The 11,389-nt window shown below is 30.1% G+C and overlaps 2 protein-coding genes across 3 annotated transcripts in view; one reads left to right on the top strand and one right to left on the bottom strand.

Annotated features, from left to right (window-relative positions):
* LOC108688710 (orcokinin peptides type A-like) overlaps nucleotides 1-2,865 on the bottom strand; it is a 19,860-nt gene extending 16,995 nt beyond the window's left edge. For both annotated transcript variants that reach the window (XM_018195066.1, XM_018195064.1), the window contains exon 1: nucleotides 2,683-2,865. In XM_018195066.1, the coding sequence (XP_018050555.1) occupies nucleotides 2,683-2,757 (75 nt within the window). In that variant the 5' untranslated portion in view covers nucleotides 2,758-2,865. The remainder of the gene's footprint in view (nucleotides 1-2,682) is intronic.
* Nucleotides 2,866-7,156: 4,291 nt separating this feature from the next.
* Nucleotides 7,157-11,389, top strand: LOC108688743 (prothoracicotropic hormone-like). Its single transcript, XM_018195105.1, has 4 exons — nucleotides 7,157-7,231; nucleotides 7,492-7,728; nucleotides 9,565-9,705; nucleotides 11,231-11,389. The coding sequence occupies exons 1-4, from the start codon at nucleotides 7,181-7,183 to the stop codon at nucleotides 11,387-11,389; spliced, it is 588 nt and encodes a 195-aa protein (XP_018050594.1). The 5' UTR covers nucleotides 7,157-7,180.

Raw genomic sequence — 11,389 nt, 5'->3', positions numbered from 1 at the left:
TATATATATATATATATATATATATATATATCACCGTAATAAATTACGTAATCATTTAGATGTAATATGCCATTTAATATTTTTTTCTTTATCGTATTTTTTGCATAAAGAAAAAATTTTTCTCTTGTAGAAGAAAAGTGCAGTGACGAAACAGCTGAATATTATATTTATATACTTCTTCTTCTTCTTCTTCTTCTTCTCTCTCTCTCTCTCTCTCTCTCTCTCTCTAATACAGAAACTTTATCAGACTTATCTTTATTAAAGATTTAAAACACTGTTGTGCAGTGTGTCAGGATTAAAAAATAGAAAACATCCATTTTTACAAACTTCGGTCGACAAAACGTTTTATCAAGAGACATCGTTGAGGTCGATCTTTATTTTAATCTGAAAGTGACATGGCAAAATGGAGTCCACTCTGATATATACGCGACTTCACGGCTCATCCGGCAGAAAGCTACGGAACAGCGAAAACCATTAAACAGTCTTGAGTCGAGATGTCTCTACAAAAGCGAAAAGATCGAGGTATGAGAATAGCAAGTGAGAAAACTATTTGGTCTCGCGCAAAGCGCAATTCAGAGGAACGTCGCACGACTCGATGCAACAAGTTGCGAATGCAACGAAGCGCATCGCATACCCTTCTCACTATTATCGAGTAAAAGCGCACAACAAACAACTGACGAAGTCAGAGTCCTTGGAGACTTAACGGGAAGATTAACATGAAGCGAGATCGCTCTCGATAGATTTTCAAAGCAGAGACCGTAATTACACTGTAGACATTGTAAACATTCCTTTTGCCGCATTTCTTCATAAAGAAGTTCTTCGAACAAAATTCCGGTTTTCTTGGCAGTTTTTCCATCAGAAATTGAGTGCTACACAGAAAAAAATGTTTGGTTGAATTAACTAGAATTCTAGTGGAAAATGAACGAACTCTAATTACAAATCTACAAAATTTCTGGTTAAATTTATTAAAATTCTAGTTGAAATAATCAATATTTAATAGATTTAATCAGAAATCTAATAGACAACCAAAATTCTTATTAATTCATTTTCCATCAAAATTCTAATTAATTCAACCAAACATTTTTTTCCATATATACTTCTTTTTGTCAGAAATTGAGTGCTGCTATACTGCTTAGAGTTTCACTAAATTGTATCATTGATTGTCTTAAGAAAAAATAGCGTTTATATATTTTATAAAGATTATTTCAATCTTTTGTAGTTATCAATTAGCTTATTCATTAGTAATATTCAAGCATTTAATAATGTTTAATTAATAATAACGGTTAAATACTGAATAATAATAAATTTAATTATCTTTACTGAATTTTCGAAAACTGATTACAATTTTTTGTAATTTTGAAAAATAACGATAATAACAAAGGCAGGTAATTTAATTATATTAAAATTAGGATAGTCTCATGCATTTTATCACTCATTACATTCATTTTAACGTAACGGACGTGTTTTAACGAAATTAATTACATACCAATAGCGCATGTAAAGTCGAATAAAATTTAATTTCTACGTATAATGTGGAATTGTCGAAATTGACAGTCTGTCGAACATAGCGCCTGTTCGCCTTGTTGTTTAAAATTATAATGATCGGCAGGGTGAATATACGCCTGTTGCACGCGCTTGTTGCAAATTAAAGCATACAAGCGAACATTAAATAATATCCAATTTAATTATAAAGCTTAACAATTTATCTTTAAAGGTTTTACGCAGTAAAAAAGTTTATGTGTACGCAACGAAATGGGATGTTTTCATTTTTATAGATGATTTCCTTTGATCATCTTTCAAGCTATTAATTTTAGTAAAATGATTTAAAAAGTCTTTTTATGCAACATTTGCATGAATTGTAATGTTATTTATGTAAAATTATTACTGTATCAATCTCAGCGCATTTAGCTTTTTATTTTACAACACTAAATACCATTGCACATTGTTGCTTGCCACAAAAGCAAAATTTTATTTTGAAGTTATTGTTCAATCTCTTTGCTATGCTTGCATCAAAATTTTATGGTACAAAATGAAAAGACATTACAAATCCATTTATATGCTTATCACAAAATGTGATTTTAAGCGCTGAATTTCATATGTAATAAAACTAATATTATTTTTCCATAATGTATATATTTTTGCACAATAAGAAACTCTATTATAAAATACCGATTATATTCAAAATTTCTAACTGCGACTTTTTTTTTATGTAACTCTTTTATTTTTTTCATGTAACTCTTTGATGTAAATAAGTAAAAGCATGAAATGCTAGCAACAGACATGCGATAACGCAGATTCAGTAATATATGTCAGTAATCTGATATATTGCAACAATTGCTAAATTTTACTATCGTATAATCACATATTATAATCATAGAATATTATAAGTTAATCATTAAATTATTAATTACTAAATTATTAATTATTATATTATTAATTACTAAATTATATTTAAAAAAATAAAAATTTTCTTCTTCAACTATTATAAAAAACTAAATATCATGCACAGACCTGTATCTTTACAAGTTTCACGAATATAACATTAAATACTGATGTATTCATGATCAATTAAAAAATATTTTACAGTGAAATAGCACACGGGAAATGGGGGGTATTTTACTATAAAATATATATAAAAAATTGATTGACAATTGTGATACGTAAATGAAGTGTGTGCTTTACCTGAATAGGTCCTGCCACCGCATAAGCGACCACGCCAATAAAAACGATCACGATCGATGAACCGGAAAGTGCCATTACGCCGTTGAGTTTAGTTCACGATGAATCAATCGATATCGAGAATTCGTTCTTCAAAAAGAAATTAATCAACCGCAGTTTCTTCAGACTCGTGATGCACGTCGTGAAAAACGTGTGGAGTGCCCCGAGTTTCGTGCTTCCATGGCATATATAGAGGGCTGCGCTTTCCCCTGTTCAGGAAGGGGTGCAAACGTCGCGCAGACGCGGCATGTCGCAGGTCTTCGTCGATGATTAGATACATTTGTCATTTTATGATGCGAAATTCGATATATACATCGATAGCAATAGACCCAAGTATTCTCTACAGAAAAGCGAATCGAAAGCGAGAGATTAAAACTATAACGGACAAAGTTCACATTGCTATAAAATGCATACACAAAATCAATTTTACTATAATTGTTCGTGAAGACGAAAATGTGATAATTGAGAGACGATGAAATAAGTTTTTCTTATCAATTACATGAGTAGTTTTTATTAGGTTGTAAAATAAATTGTTTAAGCTTTAACAAAAAAAATTTAATAAATCTTAAATTCATATTTTTTTATTCGTCTTTTCGTCTTTTAAGAAATATAAAGATTGCATAGCAGTAATTTAATAAAATAGCAGGTTTGCTATTTTAATATCAATGTAATAATAAACTTCAATAAACTTATAATTTGAGCGAACGAATATTCTTTTTCTTTATAATAGCTGTGAGCTATCTCAATAATCTTAATGCTACACGTTTTTACGGTCTAGACAGAATAAATGGATAATAAACGTATAATCCATCAAATCAGACATATGTCTTCAGACCATTAGCAATTTTTGTTAAATAAAGTATAAGTATTTTTCGATAACGCATCAATCTCTGACATTGTATCAAAATGGCTTTGCCATTTGAACTATTATAAAAGGAGATTAATATCGGAAGATAAGCGCAAGATATATACAGGTTAATATCACTCAAAGTAATATCACTTAAAAGCGAGATGATCAGGCGTCTTCGAAGCAGCTATTGGTCTTTACTCTTTACTTCAAGGACAAAATTTTTAATAATACTCGATTGAAATTTTTTAATGTATTTCTTTCAGTTAAAAATCACGTCAAAATTAACTAAAGATTAAAGGCATCATCCAAAAAGATCATTATTGTTTTTCAATATTATATATTAATTTTCGAATAGTATTTAATTATATCACATAAACACGATATTATAAAATTTTGATAAAAAATTAATTGGATTTATCAATATAAAATTATCAATATAAAAATTTCTTAATACTTTTATTTGTGCATGATTCTACTTGAAGTATAATATTGGGTCTTCCGGAAAGTTCGTACCAATGTTGAAGGAAAATTGAAGAAAATTTTAATTTAATAAATGTATACTAAAATTTAAATTTTAGTCGACACGAACTTTCCAGACAACCCAATATAACATTGAATCTTTTTTTCTCTCTCTTCTTTCTTTATAAAAATTAAAAGTCTTAGAATATCTATAAATTTTGCAGAAATTAAAAGTCTTAGAATATCTATAAATTTCTGCAAAATTTATAGATATTCTAAGACTTTTAATTTTTATAAAGAAAGAAGGGAGAGAAAAAAGATTTAATGTTATAATCAGGGAAATTTTAAATCATGGATAAATTTCCAATACAAATTGTGATTGATGATTTTGAATAAAAAAGTAATCTGTTAGTAAAAGAAAATTAACAGAAAAATTGACGAACAAGTGTTTTTTATACTCAATCTTATATTTAAAGTTTACATTTATCCAAATCCTTTAATAATAATCCTTTTTTTTATCTGCAATTTCATCAGTGAATTAATGAAAAATGTGTGTTTAATTAATATGTAAAATATAATTCTGATATTCTTTACATATACATTCTTTACATATAATGTTCGAATACTATTATTGTGTATTAAGAGGAAAAAAAAACTTACTAATTTCTTTTAAAGACAGTAACATCGTCATATGTAATAATTTTAGGAAAGAGATTATGATATTCTCGTGTCGATGGTTCTCGTCATGCAGGATGGTTAACTTAATCGGACGATCCTGTGCATGCACATCAATGCAAAAGCCACGAACTGCGTGTAGAAACGAGAAGAGGCAACTACTCGCGATCGATCCTGCTCTCGTATCTAGTGCAGAAAATAATTGTTGGCCATGAAAATCATGTGCTCTCTGTACATCGTTTATCATTTATATTTGTCGCGCAGAAATGACAAAATGGTAAACGAAAGCATGGAAAACGGAATTGAAGTGAAAATCAAGCGTTGGCGCGCTCAAGAATACTAAAATAATAAGTTAATGTAGTAAAAGAAAAAGGAGATATAGGTGTTTTTTTTTAAATATATAATTCAAATTTTGAATTAGAAATTTTAAATTGTTTTACATTGTTTGTATAAAAAATTCTAAGAGATAAATTATATCGCTTTCAACAATAAATAAATACATATATCCCCATAATAATAAATAGTAATAAAAAGATAATAAATAGGAGTCGTCGCTAGACACAATTACGCAGTATCAAAAATTAAAATTATTTTACATACTATGCTACAATAATTTAATCGGCATATATATACTATGTTACAATAGTTTAAATAGCCTTAAATTACTATTTATTATTATTCTAAATATAAGGAATCCATTAATTTATTGTCTTTTTATTGTAATTTATTAATGTATATCCTCATAGTTACATTAAAATATGACAATATATAGTTAATATTGAATCCGACCATCTTTAATCATGTCAAATATATATAAGATACGGGGGTGAAATATATATAAGATACGAGATTGCGCGATGAATCCGATATTCACGGATATATATAATGATATTTTCTAAAGAATGTTTCTTGTCTTTGACACGCTGCCATGATCAATTTAAATTAATCATTTCGTATAGCTTAAATTATCACGATATCTAATTCTCATTTGGCGCGTATACTATTGTTAACAGCAGCGACGATGTTCTATTATAAATCCCTTCACGAATCTTTTGCAATTCGATACAATCTTGCGCAACGAGAAACGTTAATAGAGAGCAGTGGGAAGCATTCCTGTTCGATTATATAATCTGATGCAGGTCGTAATTCGACTTGCACGACTCCGAAACGCATTGCGTAATTTCGTGTGGGAATCTCGCGAACGTTAATGAGAAGAGGACCCGGGTGTTTCCATTATTTGTATGTGTATATATATTACCGCAGGATGTTGTAACGACATTTTCGCTTGATAACGGTTAACTCATACAAATGTTGCCCATGAAAGAGCGAATAACGTTGTTCCGTTAAAATTCATGACGAGCTCGTTAAGAGTAGAATTCGCGATTCTCGTGCATTGATACTACTAGCACACCTGTTCAATAACAATTGAGTATACAACGCCCGTATATGAATTTTTCACATGTTTTTGTTGCGATTGTCTAATCTTTAAGTCTATTTTAGACAATCTATAATTTATGATCAAATTCGGAAGAGAATAATATTTATAATTTTGCATGTATAGAATAGAAAGCATTTTAAAAAAGTAAAATTCATACATATAAATTATACATTACTAATTTATATTTTCTATATATGCATATCTTATTTCTTCCATGTTTTTTATGTTACATGACATGTAATATTATAAATAGAATTTTGTCTCAAAATTATTAAACAAGTAGTTATTAAACAATGCTGATGTCTGTATCGTTACACGTACACACATTTCAAATTTATAAAATTATATGCTACAATAATAATATAACAACATAAATAGTAAAATAAGTTTATAATATATGATCGTTTATATTTATTATGATGGCACACATGCCATATTACGTGTTTTATATCTAAATCAAATTACACGCAAAATTTTTTCTGGCAATAAAGTTTGCGAATAAGCATTTATACTGGCTTACTTGAAAACTGCAGCTTTATTTTAAAAACCCCACATCGTCTGAGTTTCTGAACGCATTTGTTAATTTACTGGTGCACATCATTTTATGTCACGGTAGTAAATAGCAGATAGATATCGTGAAATTGAAGTTTTATAGATGGCAACGTTACAGCCGCGTTGCAATGTTATCCGGCAGCGTTAGAATAAATGCTCGAATGAAATTGTGAGACGTCCTTATAAGCTGCAATCCTGTTCCGTGGTAGGAGTCGAAGGTTCGAGTTCTCGTCCGAAAAAAAGTATATTGTTATTTATAGATGTGAATAGACGAGAAAGACAAAAACCAAGTAGAAACTATGTAGCTTGAACAAAGGCTGTCTGAAATCTATGCATCCCCTTCGAATAGATATCGAGTGGCATTAATGGCATCTTAGCGACAATGTAATGGGATCTTACCTATTGAGGAATATAGGGTCGCTATATTATTTTCATAATTTCGTATATATAAGGAATGGATATTAGAGACAAATCTTCAGTATACGGTGATGGCTCGTGCGAGACGTATCCTGGGAAGGATGAAAGTCCTTATTCTCTGTGTAAGCATCAGACACATATTGAGATACAATTATTATGTAATTTATTATATCATATGTATGTACGAAAAAATCAATTGTAATGTTACAAAATTTCATCATTAAAATTTGTTCGTATAGAAGAAAAATGATATGTTGTCATTAAAAATTAAAATTAGATGTAAAATTTCGACAGAAGAATACTACACACGTGATAATGTAAAGAAATTGTCAGTGCATATTGATTATTTCAATTATAACACGTTTGAATGACTGACCATTAGGTAATGATCTATGGTTTATTGGCGGAGAGCACAGAGGAAGTCTTGTCACTCGGCCGATGGAAGGAGCAGGTTATTGCGCCAGAGTTTCTATTGAACAGTCGCGAGGATATTTCAGAGAGCAGTCGGGACGCGTTCCTCTTTGAGGATAACTTCCGTCCCAAGGGACTCGATGAGGTCAAACGAATCACCAACACCGAGAATGTGGGCATCAATTTGCAGCCGCGTCTTGTAACGAGAGTATGTTTGCACAATTCCTAAGAATTTCTCTCTCCTACTTCTTTTGCAAACAAGTAACATTATATACAATGCTGTACGATATGTCATATGTTTTAGTCAAGTTTAGATTACAAATTCATCGAGGAGTTTGAATGTTTACTCCCATCGTGACACTTTATTCAATCGAAGCTGTTAGTTTCAATAATTTAGCAGCAAAAAAAGTGGAGTACTCAAAAATATACTTTTTTAATAAAAGCTGGTAGATAAAAGTATAAATGTATCTCTCATAATATTATACTTCCGTATAACGATGTTTCTATAAGGAAAGATTATTAAACATGTACAGTAATTATTTTCGTAATTATTTTCTAAGTGAAACGCACGTGCATGCCGATATTATAATGATAAAGGTCATCCAGATTATTCAGAAATGACAGCTGCGAATAATGGTTTTTTTAATTCTTTGCTGGATGGAAAATTACATTTACTTTTCTGATAACAATATAACATGCGTTTAAATACGTGACAATCCGAATTTCATAAAGAGTGATAACATGTTTTTTTTTCTGCCACATTATTTATTTATTTTGTTTCAGCTTTGTAAATCGCTTTATAATTGTGTAGTGGCAATGATAAAACAACTAAATGAAAGATATAACATTTGATACACACATACGCACACAAAATAAAATAAATGAAGAAATGTGTAATACAAAAATGTAATATCAAGATTACATCTTATTTTATAGAATAGTAAGATTTGATGTAACAGTTGATTCAAAATATTGGTGTTAATTTGAGATTGATCTTCTAAATATGATGATCTCAAAATGTAATACAAATTCGCGTTCAATTACAAAATTGTCTTAAGGCACGAAAATATCATCCAAAACTAAAATGTATCTAAATATAGGTATCAGAAAAAGAAGTACTTTAATACAATTCCTAAGTATGTAAATTTGTATCTAGTTACAGTACTTAGATACTTGTACTGTACAACACTGAGTAACTGATACTTAATGCTACCAAAGTCATTCGCGAAATTCCAAATATTTTTTAACAATTCCAAAATAATTTATTAATTCGTGCTAGAAAGTGTCGAAGTCAACGGAGAAATTTTTTAGCATCTTTTGGAAAAACATTAACCCTCCGCGAACGAAGGTGGGATGTGACATACCCCAGAGTAAGATGAACTTCTAGACTTCTTTAAAAGTATCGCGCCCAAATTACCGGTTTCGTTCAATTGGAAAGTGCGTCGTTAGCAAACATATTAAATTTATTATAGTAGGTGCTTGAATTAATTTTCGCTGTTTATATTTAAGATGAAGTATAGCATGAGATATTCCACACAAAATGCATGTTGATTTTCTGATCATCTGATTCTCGGAAGATTAAATAGAATAACTAACATTAAACAGCATTACTACGATTCATGTTTTCTTACTTCAATACCTCGTAACTCCGAAACCGTTTAGAATCAAACATATGTTTGTTAAACATTTTCTAATTATTTCCATGTACTGAAGTCGCACTCTGTACAGAAATTTAGTTCGTTGAAAATTTAAAAATCAGCTCGTTATAAAAGCTATCAAACGAGTGATAAACACTACGTATATAACATCGCTTCATATATTTAATTAATTAAATTCATCACGAAGAACCTTGATTTTTTTTCGTATGACATCCCATTGTTTGTGTGTACGATTCAAAACACGATGTTTATAATCAGAACAGAAAATATAATTTAACTCGACAAATTAGTTTAACTTGATTTTTCAATGTGTAAATTTCCGTAATATTAATTTACGTATACGTTATATGTATAAGATCACTTGACACGTAAACATTTATTCGCAGTCTTTGCAATGCACCTGCGAAACGCAATACGAAATAAGAGATCTGGGCGATGGACATTATCCGAGATACTTGACAGCGTCGAGCTGCGTGCCAAAAGCCTGCCTGAACAAGTTCAATTCCTGCCGACTGCTGCACTATATGGTAAGATAGCGTGACAATCGATAATTTATAGTATATAGAAAGTAGTAGATTACTCGCTGCCTATAGGTGCGCCCGAGTGGTTGTCGAGTACTGTACAAGTATACATAACTTTAATTTAGCGCCGAGCGCGTAAACTCTCAGCTTATTGACCGGATGTCCCATTGCTATTCACCATTGTTATTCATCGAAGTGGTAAGTCGCGCCGAGCATCGCCTTAATCGCGATATCGAATAGATTTGCACGTTACAATTTTTTGTAGTTGTTGATTTGTGCAGTAGACATTCATTTAAATATGTTTTGCGTTCGATGTAACACACTTTGATTATATAATCTTTGATTATTATTAGCACTACATAGAATGTAGATACAATGAAAAAATATATATAAAAATACAAAACACGTATTATTTTCTATAATCTTTATTTATATTCATCGGAGATGGGGGAAAATGTTAGCAAAGATGTGATGATATTTAAGTAAATATTTGGACACGTACACAAGGAAACATAAATGCTTAGTTATATTTTTTCATGCCTTCTCATGCTACTACTTCTCATTTATTCTTACGTCTTCTTTGATATGTACACAACTTCAGATGGTAGACATTCTTGTCCCCGTGTGTACCTATGTCTGGATACTTTTATCATTTTAATAGTTCAAAAATTACTCGTCTACAACACACTATGTGTTCATAATTATTCATATTTACAGGAAACAACTGAAACCATTAATATCGATGATTAATTAATCGCATTGATGTCCTTGTTATATTCATTCGTAATAAGAATTTATCTGTCGGCCAAGCTTAATTAATAGCATTAATTCATATATGCAATTACTCATCCGAGACTTATTATATAGCAATGATACATTAAATCACAGAACAATATGACATGTTATAACAATTATCAATCAGTTTTTAATAGGGGAGACTGGAATTGATTGGCATAAGAAGTTTGCACTGCGTTCTGTTTATGTATTTATGAAAGAAACAATGAAAATGTTACCGTAAAATATTCTTTCATAGCTAACACCTGAGATAGATTTTCTCCTAAGTTTCATTAAATTAAATATTATAATATTACGATAGAAAAGGAAAACATAAATAAATTTGTGAGCATCTCATAATTTCGTATTAATATCCTTTGGCTTGAGAAAATAAATCAAAGTGATATATTATTAGTTAAAAGAAAAGTGTTTGTTTTATGACGCGTTATTTTAAATAACAATGATAAATGTTATGATAAAATGATAAAAACCAAACGTGTAAAGAGGGATGGAATACGTTGGCTCATTTATAAAAAAAGATTAAGAAAAATATCAATATTCCAAAAAATTATTTTCGTTATATCATTTCAGATTTCCAAGGAATATTCTTGAAGGACTTTCTAAGAAAGTCTCAACATTTCTAAGAATGTTTCTAGAAAGATCTCTGGAATAAAGTATATTATATGGGTTAGCATATAAATCATTAGATTATATTTTTAATTAAAGTAAAGTTAAATATTTCGTTATTTCTGTACAGGTTTACGTGTTGAGCCAACGCGAATTGAGCGAGTTAAATGATGATCGTTATTCACACGATAGTGACCTTCAGGAAACACCACTTCCGGAAGCTCTTCGTCATAAGTGGCAACTGAAGCCAATGAAAATTCCGGTTGCGTGTGTGTCGATGACAGGATAG

The sequence above is a fragment of the Atta colombica genome, unplaced genomic scaffold, assembly GCF_001594045.1.
Source record: "Atta colombica isolate Treedump-2 unplaced genomic scaffold, Acol1.0 scaffold238, whole genome shotgun sequence".
NCBI classification, from domain to species: domain Eukaryota; kingdom Metazoa; phylum Arthropoda; class Insecta; order Hymenoptera; family Formicidae; genus Atta; species Atta colombica.
The sequence above is the reverse complement of the archived record's forward strand: the minus strand, read 5'-3'. Positions and strand labels throughout refer to the sequence as shown.